The sequence below is a fragment of the Chiloscyllium plagiosum genome, unplaced genomic scaffold (genome assembly GCF_037043375.1).
Source record: "Chiloscyllium plagiosum isolate Xiang-an unplaced genomic scaffold, Cpla_swu_hap1 HiC_scaffold_5, whole genome shotgun sequence".
Lineage (NCBI taxonomy): Eukaryota > Metazoa > Chordata > Chondrichthyes > Orectolobiformes > Hemiscylliidae > Chiloscyllium > Chiloscyllium plagiosum.
The window spans coordinates 87584985-87599796 of NW_028270143.1; the positions used below are offsets into that span (position 1 = coordinate 87584985).

The following is a 14812-nucleotide window of genomic DNA, read 5'->3' on the forward strand; positions in this document are numbered from 1 at the left end:
AAGAATTACCTTAAAATGTGCCCCCTAGTCTAGAAATTTCCCTACCCTAGGGAAAAGACTCCTGCTATTCACCTTATCTATCCGATTCACTACTTTATAAACCTCTATAAAAGGACACCTCTCAACCTCCTATCTTCCAGTGAAAGTAGTCCCAGCGTCTCCTTTTAACTCAAATCCTCCATTCCCAGCAACATCCTACATCTGGTGGATGCTGGGAAGGAGGGTCAAGACAGTTTTTTAAGAAATTGATAACGGGTTGAAGAGATATAGACAGAAGACAGGAAAATGGGGGTGAGGAGCACATTAGCTATGATTGAATGGCAGAGTAGACACAGTGACCAGAACTGAACACAGTACTCCTGAAGGGGCCTCACCAACATCTTGCACAACCTCAACATAATGTCCCAGCTCCTATATTCAAAGGTCTAAGCAACGAAGGCAAGCATGGTAAATGCCTTAACCACCTGATCTCTGTGCGATGCAAACTTCAAAGAATTATGTACCTGAACCCAGAGGTGTCTCTGTACTATCACACTGCCACATGCCCAACATTTAATCATTTATTGGTGCATCACATGGCATCAAAGACACTAGAAACAACAATGTAAAGCCAGCCCATGTTTTATTCATTTGTGGGGCATGAGCATCACTAGCTGGGCCTGCATTTAATGCAAATCAGTGCAAAAGATAAGGCTGAAGTATTGGCAACAATCTTCAGTCACAAACGATAAGTGGATGATCCATTTCTCAGCATCACAGATGCCAGTCTTCATCTAAATTTATTTACTCCGCATATCAAGAAACAGTTGAAAGCACTGGATATTGCAAAGGCTGTGGGGTCTGACAGCATTCTGGCAATAGTAGTGAAGACATTTTCTCCAGAAGCTGCCACACTCCTAGCCAAGCTCTTCTAATACAGTTACAATACTAGCATCTACCCAACAATGTGGAACATTTCAGGTAAGTCCTGTACACAAAAGCAGAACAAACCCAACTCAGCCAGTTACTGCCCAGTTGCACTGAAACATTACTATAATGACAAAAGGTGTCATCAAAAGTGGTGTTAAGTAGCACTTGATCACCAACCCCAATGAGTTCCACCAGGAAATACTAGACAAAACAACACGTCCAGAAACCCTAGCCACTCTCCCCTACATCAAAGGCATCTCAGAAATGACTGCCAGACTACTGAGATCCCTTGGCATCATGGTAGACCACAAACTCACCACACTAAAACAGCACATAATGAACTTGAAAGACCCTATACAGACAACAAGCAAAACTAATGTCATTTACAAATTACCGTGCAAGGACAGTAATAAACACTACATTGGACAAACAGGTAGAAAACTATCCACCAGAACACATGGACATCAACTAGCCACAAAAACACACGACCCATTCTCATGAGTAACCTTACATACAGATAAGGAAGGACACCACTTCGACTAAGACAACACATCCATCCTAGGACGAGTCAAACAGAGACATGCACGAGAAGTCCTAGAAGCATGGCATTCCAACCGGAACTCTATCAACAAACACATCAAACTAGACCCCATCTACCACCCCCTGAGAAAAAGAACCGGAAAGGATATCACCAAGCCAAAGAAACCCAAACATATAAATAGAAAACAGGAATTATCAGCAGTGCTTCGTCCGGAGGCCCAATGAAAACGTTACCTAGTACGGTGAAGAAACGTCTGGGAATGAACTTTCCAGTTCAGCAAGCAAACCTACATCCAGAACCTTGATCTGAGCTATGAATCTTCGCAAAAGTTACTGTGCTCCTTACCTCACAGTCTTGGTTCAAGCATGGACAAAAGAACTGAACTCCAGAGATGACGCGAGAGTGAATGCCCTTGACAACAAGACCACTTTTGACAGAGTTTAGCATCGAGGAACCCTAGTAAAACGGGAGTCAATGCAATCAGTGTCCAATTAGTGGTAGGTATAGGACAGATGTTAGGGGTAGATTCTTTACTCAGCGAGTCGTGAGTTCATGGAATGCCCTGCCAGTAGCAGTGATGGACTCTCCCTCTTTATGGGCATTTAAACGGGCATTGGATAGGCATATGGAGGATAGTGGGCTAGTGTAGGTTAGGTGGGCTTGGATCGGTGCAACATCGAGGGCCAAAGGGCCTGTACTGCGCTGTATTTTTCTATGTTCTATGTTCTAATGCTCCACTGGTTAGATTCAGACCTGGCACAAAGGAAGACGATTAAAGTTGCTGGACGTCAATCATTTTAGCTACAGATCTTCTCAGCAGGAAATCCTCACGGTTGTGTTCTAAGCCCAACCATCTTCAGCTGCCTCATCAATGAACTTCCCTCCATCATAGAGGTCAGAATTGGGAATGGCCACCAATGATTGCACAATGTTCAGCACCATTTGTGGCTCCTAAGAGTCCATGTTCAAATGCAACAAAACCTGGACAATATTCAGGGTTGGTCTGAAAAGTAATAAGCAACATTTGCACCATATGAATGTCAAGTGATGACTCTCACCAGTAAAAGACAATCTAACCATAGCATTTTGACATTCATTGGCATTACTTATCACTGAATCTTCTACTGTCGACATCCAGGGCATTACCATTGACCAGAAACTCAACTGGATTCACCATATGAATACAGTGACTGCAATAGCAGGTCAGAAGCTAGAAATGCTGCAGTGAATAACTCACCTTCTGACTCCCCAAAGCCTGTCAACCATCTACAAGACATAAGTCAGGAGTACGACGAAATACATTCCACTTACCTGGATGAACACAGCTCTAACAAACTCAAGAAGCTTAACACCATCCAGGGTGAAACAGCCTGTTTGACTGAATTCCAGAGTCCAACATCCACAGTATCTCACATCCATGAACAACTACTCCACCATCAACACTCAGTAGCAGCATCTACAAGACGCACTGCAGAAATTTACCAAAGCCTCTTAACCATTCAAGTCTACAGCTACTTTCATCTCAGACAAGGTCAGCAGAAACATGGGAAATTACCACTGCAAGTTGCCCTCAGAGTCCCTTAACATCCTGACTTGAAAGCATTACCATTCCTTCTGCATCTTTGGGCTCAAAATCCAGGAATTCTGACCCTAATGGCATTGTAGGTCTACCCATTGCACATGCTCTACGCCTAGCATGTTAGGACAACTTGGGATGCACACCAATTGTTGGCTCAGCCAGCAACCTCCTCCCCCATGAATTAATTGTTTTTAAAAAATGTAGTTTCCCACTTTGACCCTCTGATTTCAAGATTGGCACTTTAATCATGATTTGCCATATATTTTTTAGGAACATATGAAAGGGGTATGACTTTCTAACTGAAGAGAGTTTTGAGTCAGTTACTTGAATATTATGTACATCAGATTTAGATTGTTGCAGCAAATGCAAGGAGGAAATAATTACTACACAGGGCCCTGGGTGTATTAAAAAAAAAAATCACCCATACACTTGTGAAACATTGAGAATCTTGATCAAGTGCTTTCCTCCATTCATGGTTCATTTAGAGCTCTTGAGCCCTAATATCATTATTTAACCATGATAAAACAGAACAAGTCATGATAATAGGAATATCTGAAAATCACAAAAAACAATTAGTTGCAAATTATACCATATCAGAAAGAGCTGAGGAAATATACAGTATCTGGCAATTAAAACTATACTTAAGAATAACTGCAGAAGACCGTAAACTGTGGAGTTGACCAAACCCTGAGATGCTTGACATCAGCAGGTAAACATTGCAATGTTCACCTGTTTCCAAGTCACTACTGCAGTTTCATTTTTCTGAATGCAAACTTCATCTAAAAAAACAATTTACAAGATTTCAGCGTAACTGGTCAGGCAATGTTTCATGCCCATTCTGAATTCTGGGGATTCTCTCACTGAATCATTGCAGTTCTTCTGACAATGGCTCTGCTTTGGTGTTAAGTAGGAAGCTCTCAGATATTGGCCCAGCTAAAACAAAAATAGCAGCAGCACATGTTCAAGTCAGTTTGATGTATAACTTAAAAAGGAGTGCAAATTGAGCTCTCAATATGTACTTGATTTCCTGCATTTGCAGAAGATTTTACAAGATATAGATCACAAAAGTAATAATCCCTATGGTGTGGAAACAGTCTATTTGGCCCATCAAGTTCACACCGACCCTCCAAACAGCAACCCACCCAGCGCACTATCCTATCTCTAATCCTGCACTTCCTACGGCCAATCCACTTAGTCCAAAATGAGCAGGCTGTGGAAGGAAACCAGAGGGCCCGGAAGAAACTCTCGCAGATACGGGGAGAATGTACAAACTCCATAAAACAGTCGACCAAAGCTGGAATGGAACTCAAGGTCCTGGCATGGTGAGACAACAGTGCAACCTAGTGATCCACTGTGCCATCCATTGGTCCTTTTCTGATTTATCCATTTAGAAAGAATCTACCCGACTGCTCACAAAATGCAGCACAAACTTTATTGGCTGATTCAAATACTGAAATGGTCTGTCTTCTCCATAGACGTTACTGCATGAACCTGGCATTTACCCTGAACATAGAACATAGAACAATATAGCACAGAATAGGCCCTTCGGCCCACGATGTTGTGCCGAACATTTATCCTAGCTTAAGCAACCATCCATGTACCTATCCATATACCTATAGATATGCTAGATATCCTATTCAGATATCTAGCATAAGAAATACTGCCAGATCATTTATTAGTTTTTTGCATCATCCATAAGGATGGTGAAGAGTTAACAGCATTTAATGTACACAGCATACAACACCAGGTAATTTTTTTTAAACCAGTTCTGTGAACAAAAAAAAAGTCTCAATTTCTAAACAAACAGATACTCTTGCTAACTGAAAGTCAAAAAGCTAGGAGTTGAAAACAGAAGGCATTTTAAATTTCACTCCTAAAAAACTAAAGGTTCAAGTGAGAGCCACAAAACAAATATCTTTGGCTGTACCTCCCACCCTCCCAGGAAAATGACTGACAGATGTTAAATTAACATCCTCCAGCTCATAGAAACGCCACCACTTTGTTTAAAAAAAAGGCTGTCATTGCCCATTCCAATGTCCAGAGCTGGATGCCAAAGCTGGACCAGTGAACCAATGCGGAGTGCAACTAATTCTATCAATGGGAGAATGGAGAATATTTATTGAGGCAATAAATGTAGTTAATCATTGTGAAAAACAGATTTCAGAGGTAACTGGATTGCAACAAGATACAGAAATGATGACATGGTTTAAAGTTTCTATCCTTTAAGTAGAAACTTAAAGAAAATACTAGATTAAAGAATATGGATAATGCAAGATTAGATTAGATTACTTACAGGGTGGAAACAGGCCCTTCGGCCCAACAAGTCCACACTGACCCGCCGAAGCGCAACCCACCCATACCCCTACCCCTACATTTACCCCTTTAACCTAACACTATGGGCAATTTAGCATGGCCAATTCACCTGACCCTGCACATCTTTGGACTGTGGGAGGAAACCCACGCAGACACGGGGAGAACGTGCAAACTCCACACAGTCAGTCGCCTGAGTCGGGAATTGAACCCGGGTCTCTGGCGCTGTGAGGCAGCAGTGCTAACCACTGTGCCACCGTGCCGCCCATGCAGTTCCAGAGAGAGGGATTGCAGGGGAAGGTGCCGAAAGTGGAGGTTGGGTTGGTGGGGGGTGTGGACCTGATGCAAGAAATGCAAAACTTGCACCCACACCTCCCCACTCATTTCCCTCCAAGGCCCCAAGAGATCCTTCCATATCCGTCACAAATTCACCTGCACCTCCACACACATCATTTACTGCATCCGCTGCACCCGATGTGGCCTCCTCTACATTGGGGAGACAGGCCGCCGACTTGCGGAACGTTTCAGAGAACACCTCTGGGACACCTGCACCAACCAACCCAACCGCCCCGTGGCTCAACACTTCAACTTCCCCTCCCACTCCACCAAGGACATGCAGGTCCTTGGCCTCCTCCATTGCCAGACCATGGCAACACGACGCCTGGAGGAAGAGCGCCTAATCTTCCACCTAGGAATCCTCCAACCACAAGGGATGAATGCAGATTTCTCCAGCTTCCTCAATTCCCCTCCCCCCACCTTATCTCAGTCCCAACCCTCTGACTCAGCACCACCTTCTTGACCTGCAATCTTCTTCCCGACCTGTCCGCCCCCACCCCCTCTCGGCCTATCACCCTCACCTTAACCTCCTTCCACCTATCGCATTCCCAACGCCCCTCCCCCAAGTCCCTCCTCCGTACCTTTTATCTTAGCCTGCTTGGCACACCTTCCTCATTCCTGAAGAAGGGCTTATGCCCGAAACTTCGATTCTCCTGCTCTTTGGATGCTGCCTGACCTGCTGCGCTTTTCCAGCAACACATTTTTCAATACAGTTCGAGAGTAAAGCAACTAGGGGGATCAGCAAAATTTAGTGCCAATTTAAAAACTGTCACTTTGAATGTGCTCCAAATTTAACATGAATATGTAAGATTCCTAAAAAGTAATTGGGAAGCAAAGTCTAGAGTGTGTGTGGGGGGGCTAGGGCAACAGAAGGCACAATTAGTTTTATGTTTAATAAGCTTTTTATACAGCTATGTATTGCAACAGGAATTGAACATTAATTAGCGCACTCCTCAGAGATGTTTGTTTCTTGGGCATCAAATATCTTTTAAAAAATGGTTTGTAGGGTGTTGTTTGGTTCTTTAAAATATCATTCACTTGAGGCTGTTGTTTAAGAAATTGTCAACCAGAACAAATCAAAAACACCTCTTGGAAATGGTGTGTAAAACTTCATGGGACAACATAATAAGTACACACGACATTGGGCTTTTGCAAACTTTCCTGGGATGTCACACTGTTACAAGTCATTTTCACTTTTTACTTAGTTCTATAAAATGCTAAATTTCTCCTAAATACATTAAAAATCTTTCTTTCATATTTAAATGAACTTTTTCATCCATGCGCTGCCAGCCTCAAGTACAGACCAATTTAGAATTCATTAGTTTTATTCAGACTTCTCTTACAGAACTTCAGCATTTTAGAGCAGAAGTAGTCACTATTTCAACAGACTGTGCTCATCTGAACCAAAACTTCTGTGCAACATCTACCCCTAAACCAAACTCAAACTAACTGGTTACTTAATTCTTATTTATAGAAAATGTTGTGCACAAGTTAACTGCCATGTTTCTCCTATAGTATATAGGTACTTAACTTGCTTTGGAGTAAGTTTAGACAGCTTGAGATCACAAAAGGCATTGTAGAAATGCAAGCTCTTTCTTTTCCTCTGCTGAACCAAGAGATAAGCCTTAAAGCTGAAACAGGGGAGTAAACTGTGGAGCTACAGAAAATATTCTCTAGCTTCTGAATACAGATAAAATGGTGCCCACAAAAATCACTTCAGGATTAAAAGTAGAGTTCTTCTCATCTTCAAGGAGAAAGTGAGGACTGCAGATGCTGGAGATCAGAGCTGAGAATGTGTTGCTGGAAAAGCGCAGCAGATCAGGCAGCATCCAAGGAACAGGAGAATCGACGTTTCGGGCATAAGCCCTTCTTCAGGAATGAAGAAAGTGCGCCCAGCAGGCTAAGATAAAAGGTAGGGAGGAAGGACTTGCGGGAGGGGCGTTGGAAATGCGATAGGTGGAAGGAGGTCCTCCTGACCTCTCCGCCCCCACCCCACTCCGGCCTATCACCCTCACCTTGACCTCCTTCCACCTATCGCATTTCCAACACCCCTCCCGCAAGTCCCTCCTCCCTACCTTTTATCTTAGCCTGCTGGGCACACTTTCCTCATTCCTGAAGAAGGGCTTATGCCCGAAACGTCGATTCACCTGTTCCTTGGATGCTGCCTGACGTGCTGCGCTTTTCCAGCAACACATTTTCAGCTTCTTCTCATCTTCACCAACATGTTTCTATATGATGCTGTACACAGGTGAGAATATTTCTGTCAGTTGATTTGATTCTAACATAGAATCCCTACAGTGTGGAAACAGACCCTTCGCCCACACTGACCCTTCAAAGAGTAACCCACCAAGACCCATTCCCTTACCCTAGTACTCTACATTTACCCCTGACTAATGCACCGAACCTACACATCTCTAAACACTATGGGCAATTTAGCATGGCCAAATCACCTAACCTGTACATCTTTGGATTGTGAGAGGAAACCAGAGCACCAAGAGGAAACCCAAGCAGACACGGGAAGAAGGTGCAAATCCATCCCGACAGTCGCCAGAGGCTGAAATTGAACCAGAGTCCCTCGCGCTGTGAGGCAGCAGTGCTAACCACTGCGCTACCATGTCCCCTCCGTCACTTATTTCGTTGCGCACAAAAAGCATAGTGCAAGTTACTCTTCAGTAATCAGAAAGTGAACTTCAGCTCAACTCTGGGCCATGGCAAGTACATGCAACAAAATTTGCAGGTATGTGAATGCAACAAAACAAAATTAAACAGCTTCTTGATCTGACCCTCAAAAAAGTACATGGTAGCATAAGCATTTGATGAAAGAAAACACTGAAACCATTCATTAGGTCCATCACTACCTATTGGAGGGAGAAACTGAGGAGTTAATTGTTTCAGATCAATGATCTTTCATCAAAACTTATGAAAGTTCATCTGATAAAGTTTAGTTTGTTTGCTTTCCACAAATGCTGCTAGACCTAAATATGTCTAATACATTTTTATTTCAGATTTCTAGCTTTCACAGCATTTACTATGCTGTGTAAGAATACGTTTATCTCAAAATCAAAATTGCAGTATTGAGAATTAGTCAATACCTGACAACAAAAACATTCATTCCTATTTAGCAGGGGAGCACAGACTTCAAATATTTACTTATGTAACCGCAAAAATGAAGTGCAAATTTCTTCATGCACAGAACTTAAACATTTTATGCAAATAAATTGTAAATATACCTGCGTGTACATACATAACATACAACTATGAAAACCACAATTTCAGGGCCTAATGTGTTGAAGTATCGTATGTCATGTTAAAACTAATGCTTAATGCTATGAATGGGATTACAAAACTATACCTGAATAAGACCAGTCATACTCACCCCCTTTATTTCCATTTTCTTCATCCTGATAAAAAAAATTACAAATATTGATATAGTATTGAACAACAGTCATGTTTGTAAGCAAACTGCCAAGATTACACTTCCATTAGCCCACAAAAATAATAAATTAGTATTCCAAAAAGTACAGCATAAAATTATCCTGGTGTGTTTCCTAGGATTTCCCACACAAGTTCAGACCTCAGATTCCTTAAATGGAAGACTTGCATAAACTACAAGTCATGACCTTCATCATTAAGTGAGACAAGAGGACAAGTTACTTAGAACTCTACAAACAATTATCAGCTAACTCAAACAGCAATAGCATAACTTCTGGAAAGATTTGGTCCAATTATAGTGTCACCAGATGCAAAAAGTGTTATTAATAGATTAAGTGAAAGAACAAAAACCCATGTCCAATAAATTTTAACGTAAGCAAATGAGACAATCTACTTTGGACCTAAAAGGATAAACAACTCATTTTATAATTGCTGAAAAGCTAGAAACAATAGAGGCTCAAAGAAACTCAGGGTTCCAGAGACAGAATCATTATGACATTATGAACATGTACTGAACATGATCAATAGAGCTATTGGCTGCTGGACTTTGCATCATATTTGAACACTGCAGAGCTGAGTTCTATATCTTCGGACGGATATATTGGTCTTGCAAGGAATGAAGAGTAGAACAAACAGAATGATACATGGACTCCCAAGGCTAAAAATACAAGGCAAGATTACATAATTTCTAAGTTATCGTAAATACAACTTCATTTTAAGAGTCATTTATTAGTTGTAAACTTGCTTGCTGAGCTGGTAGATTTATACTCAAATTTCATCTAGGTAACAGCGAGCCTTCGACAAAGCGCTGGTATTCTGTCCCGCTTGCTATTAATCAGTCTTGGTCTGTTGTGGTGGGTGATATCACTTCCAGTTTTTTTCTGGTAAATGGGATCCAAATCAATATGCTTGTTAATGGAGTTCCGGTTTGAATGCCAGGCCTCTAGGAATTCCCATACGTGGCTTTGTTTACCATGTCCCACTATTTTTGTTCATTTATTTTTGTTGACTCATGGAATGTCAACATTGCCGGCTGGACCAGCATTTGTTGACCAACCTCCAGTTCCCTTTAGAAGGTGGTGGTCTGATCAATTGAATTGCTACAATCCATTTATTGTATGTCATTAGGGATGAAATTTCAGGATTTTGACTCAGCAAAACTGAAGGTTATTGCAATGTATTTCCAAGTCTGGAAGACAAATGGCTTAGAGGAGAACTCGCAAGTTATGGTGTTGTCATGTATTTGCTACCATTGTCCTTCTAGATGGTAGTGGCCATGAGTTTGAAAGATGCTATTTGCAGGAGCTTGGTGAATTTCTGCAGTGCATCCTCTGATCAACAGTCTCGCCCAGGATGATGACAGTGGGGACTTCAGAAATAGTAATGTTGTTGAGTATCAAGGGTGATGATTAGATTTTCTCTTGTTGGATATGGCTATTGCTTGGCACTTGTGTGGCACGAATGTTACTTGCTTACACAAACCTGGTTGTTGTCTAGGGTGCCCTGCTCCAGTATCTTAATAATGCTTAACATTGTGCTATCAGCAGCAAATATCCCCACTTCTGATCTTATAATAGAAAGTAGTTCATTGATGAAACAGCTGAAGATGCTTGGCCTTATGACGATCCCCTGAGGAACTCCCGACAAGAGGTCCAAGAGTTGGTTGACTGACCTCAACAACTACATCTACCTTTGTGCCAGGTTTACTTGCATTCGCCCACTCACGATTCCAGGTGACTTTAATTTTGCAAAGCATTCCTTGATGCCACAAACTATCAAGTGTAGCCTTGATGGTCATGGACCGTCACGGCCATCACATCTTTGAAAATCAGCTCTTTTGTCCATGTCTGATCTAAGGCTGTAATGAGGTTAAGGGTTAATTGGTCTTGGAGGAACCCAAAGTGTCAGGTAGAGGAAATTGCTAAATGGAATTTAATAGCATTGTTGATGACACCATCCAACACCTTACTAATGGGGAGTATATTGAAAGGATAGTATTTGGCTGGGTTAGATTTGATCTATTTGCACGTACAGGAGATACCTGAACAATTTTCCATATTTCCACTGGTAGATGCCAGTCTTGTAGCTGTTAGGTAACAGCTTTACAAAGATACAGCAAGTTCTGAAGCATAAATCTTTAGGACATTTGTCAGGGCCCTTAGCCTTTGCAGTCTCTAGTGCTTCCTGTCATTTCTTGATATCACTGCATGAATCTGATTGAAAATTGCCATCTGCGATGCTGGTGAGTGAAGATGGTGGTGCTGGTGAATTATCTGCTCAGCACTTCCAATTGAAGATTGTGGCAAATTGTGTTGGAATATGATTCTGCTATTGCTAATGGCCCACCACAGCTCATGATTGCCCTGTTATGAACTACTAGATCTGTTCAAAGTGTATCCCATTTAGCACGGCAATGATATCCTCAAAGTGAAAATGGGTCTTTGGCTCTGATGCGCAACAGCTATTCTTACTGATCCAGTCGTGAAAAGGGACATCTGCAGGAGGCAGACTGTTGAGGGTAGATCAAGTGTGTCTTTCCCTCTTGATGGTTCCCTGATGCAAACCCAGTATAACAGCTATGTCCTTTTTAGAATTTGACCACGTTGGTCCGTAGGATGCTGCTAAGCCACTCCTGGTAATGACAAAAGATTCCTCACTCAAAGCATTTTTGCTGTCCCCAGTGCCTCCTCAAGTGGTGTTCAACATGGTGGCTTTCTGATTCAGCAACCAACTCAAGTATGGTGAGAGGAAATGTTACTCCGTGCAACAGTATGTTGCAATTCTGAGTACAATTATGTCAGGCTGTTCCTTGATTAGCATGTGAGACAGCACTCATTTCAACATTGGCCTCCAGGTGTTAGTAAAAATGACAGTCTACGTTTCGGGCATAAGCCCTTCATCAGGAATGTGGGATATAGTGGGGTGGGGGGGAGGAAGGTACCTTGGAAAGCGATAGGTAGATGCAGATGGAGGGTGATGGTGATAGATCAGAGTGGAGGGTGGAGCGGATAGGTGGAAAGAAAGATGGACAGTTGGGATAGTTCAAGAGGGCAGTGTTGAGTTGGAGGTAACTGTGGGAGTCAGTGGGTTTGAAGTAGATGTCAGTGTTGAGACGGTCACTGGAAATGGAGACTGAGAGGTGAAGGATGTATCCAAGATGTTCAGGTGAAATTGATCAGGATGGAATGTGTTTGTGAAGTTGATGAACTGTTCAACCTCGTGTGAGCATGAGGTGTCATTGATAAGCTACGTTGATGACTGTAAGAAAAGGTAGCGAATGGTGCCAGTGTAACCACAGATGATGGACTGTTCCATGCATCTGACCAAGACGCAGGCAAGGCTAGGGCCCATGCAGATGCCCATGGTTATCCCTTTGGTCTGTAGTGGGTGGGAGGATTCAAAGGAGAAGTTGTTGAGGGTGAGGACCAGTTCAGCCAATCGAGTATCGGTGGAGGGGTACTGGTAGGGTCAGCGGGAGAGGAAGAAACAGAAGGTTTGGAGGCCTTCACCATGGCGGATGGACATGTACAGTGACTGGATGTCCATGGTGAAGAAGATGAGGCACTGGGGGCCGGGGAAACAAAAGTCATGGAGTAGGTGGAGAGCGTGGGTGGTGCCTCGAATGTATGTGGGGAGGTCCTGGACCAAGGGGAACAAGACAGTGTCAAGGTGTCCAGAGATAAGTTCAGTGGGACAGGAGTGGGCTGAGACGATGGGTCAACTGGGGCAGTCGGGTTTGTGAATTTTGGGTTTCCTTTCCAGTGCGTTATTTGATGTCAGACAGCCCATCTGATTCATTCCTTTCTTTAGACTTCACAGTACTTGTTACAAAGTGGCTTGCTAGAGTACTTCATAGAGTAGTTAAAAAGTCAACTGCACATACAGAGGATCCTCAATTATCCGAATACTAATTATCCAAAAATCGGATTCTCCGAAGGAGATCGCTAGGTCCCAATGGAAACATTACATCAGACGTGTTTCTAACAGTCATCGAGTCATTTGTTTACAGGGATTAAACAGGCACCGTCTCCAAATGACTGACCTCCCACCCTCTCTTTCTCCCCACACTTTCCGTGGAGTTCCAGAGGGGTGTACCCTAAATCCCCCTTCCCCAAATAATCTTTCCAGCATTGTCCTGAACAGGGCAAATGCGAAACCTGTCAAAAGGTTGCAGGAAAAAGTTGTGTGCGTGCATGCTATTTGGAGACCTACCTCACAAAGGCAACTGCAGCGGTCTTGTTGTTGGTGTCCAGTCCACCCCAAAGAGTGTGCAGGTGTGTGCAGGGGGCAGTGTCAGACAGGGCTGGGGGCGGGAGTGGTGTCAGACAGAGTTGGGGACAGGGGTGTTGCACAAGGGCTGGGGGGCAGTGTCAGACGTGTTTGGGGGCGTAGAATGATGCTTGGGGGAAGGCGGGGCTGGGCCGGTGTCAAGACGGGATTGGGGTGGGGGATGATGCGGGGCGGGGGGGGGGGGCAGTGTCAGACGGGGCTGGGGGCAGGGCGGTGTCAGACAGGGTTGGGGGCGGGGAGTGTTGCACAGGGCGGGGGTGGTGTCAAACAGGATTGGGAGCGGGGGTGGCGATACGTGGAGACGGGGGGGGGCGGTGTCAGATGGGATTGGGGGCAGGGAGCGGTGTCAGACAGAGTGTGTTGGGGCAGGGTCTTGTGCGCTGTCATGCTGCCTTACCTCCTGAAAGGTGAGCAGACTTTAAAAACTCCAAGCCCCAGAGGAAAGGCATTTAATCGATTAACCCAATAATGGATTATCCAAACGAAATAGTGCCCGCCCATCCCATTCGGATAATCGAGGTTCCACTGTAATTGAAACTTAATCTGGTAAGAAGAACAGATTACGTACATAGTGGGAAACTATTTCAAGTGGCTGGGGAATCTAAACCACAAAGGAATCATCCAAAGGAAATCAGAGCCAGACTATTCAGGAGGAAACTTAGAAATGATTCTATAAGAGTTAAACACCCTTTTGGAAATGGTAGTTAATGCTAGATCAGAAGATAGTTTTCATTCTGAATGAATAGATTTGGATAAATTATAGGGATCATTGTATATATGGCAAAAACAGGTTAAATTGCAGAAGGGTCATGACAGAATCAACAGCCATTGTAGCTGGAGGTGTTAAATGGCATATCTTTGTTCCCAAGTTCAGAACATTTCTCTTTTAACAGAAAATTGAGCAGCTGCATGATTAAGGAAGCAATTCTTTTCCTATTTGAAGCACGCAGCCCTCAGCTTTGACATCTCAAGATCTAAAACAGAAATCAAAAATACAACTACAATTGTGAACATTTAAAAGAACAAAGGACTTTCCAATAGACCTATATATTGCAGTTGAAAAGAAAGATCATATTAAATATTCTGAAATGATTCATTGATATGAGCACTACCTACCATGGATGCCAGTTTTTACAAATACTAAGACCAGAAAAGAAAGTCAACTGACACCTTCATTTAATATCCTGGCTTAAGTTAAGTGTATGACACCTTAAGAGGGTGAACTTAAGCAACTAAACCTTCAACTAGAAAGTGGAAATTTTTTTTCACAATTAGTAAAATCCTTAAGCTTTAAAGAACCACAAAAATATTTAATGTATTTAAATAAAGCTTTGAAATGCTATAGATGCAAGCATCACTTTGTTGCTAAATGAAGGATTAATTTAAGACAACCGCAAATTACAAAAGGTTTCAAC

At 42.9% G+C, this 14812-nt stretch overlaps 1 protein-coding gene across 2 annotated transcripts in view; it reads right to left on the reverse strand.

Moving 5' to 3' along the window:
- arhgap21a (Rho GTPase activating protein 21a) overlaps nt 1-14812 on the reverse strand; it is a 256035-nt gene that overhangs the window by 137761 nt on the left and 103462 nt on the right. For both annotated transcript variants that reach the window (XM_043690469.2, XM_043690471.2), the window contains exon 4: nt 9052-9076. In XM_043690469.2, the coding sequence (XP_043546404.2) occupies nt 9052-9076 (25 nt within the window). The remainder of the gene's footprint in view (nt 1-9051; nt 9077-14812) is intronic.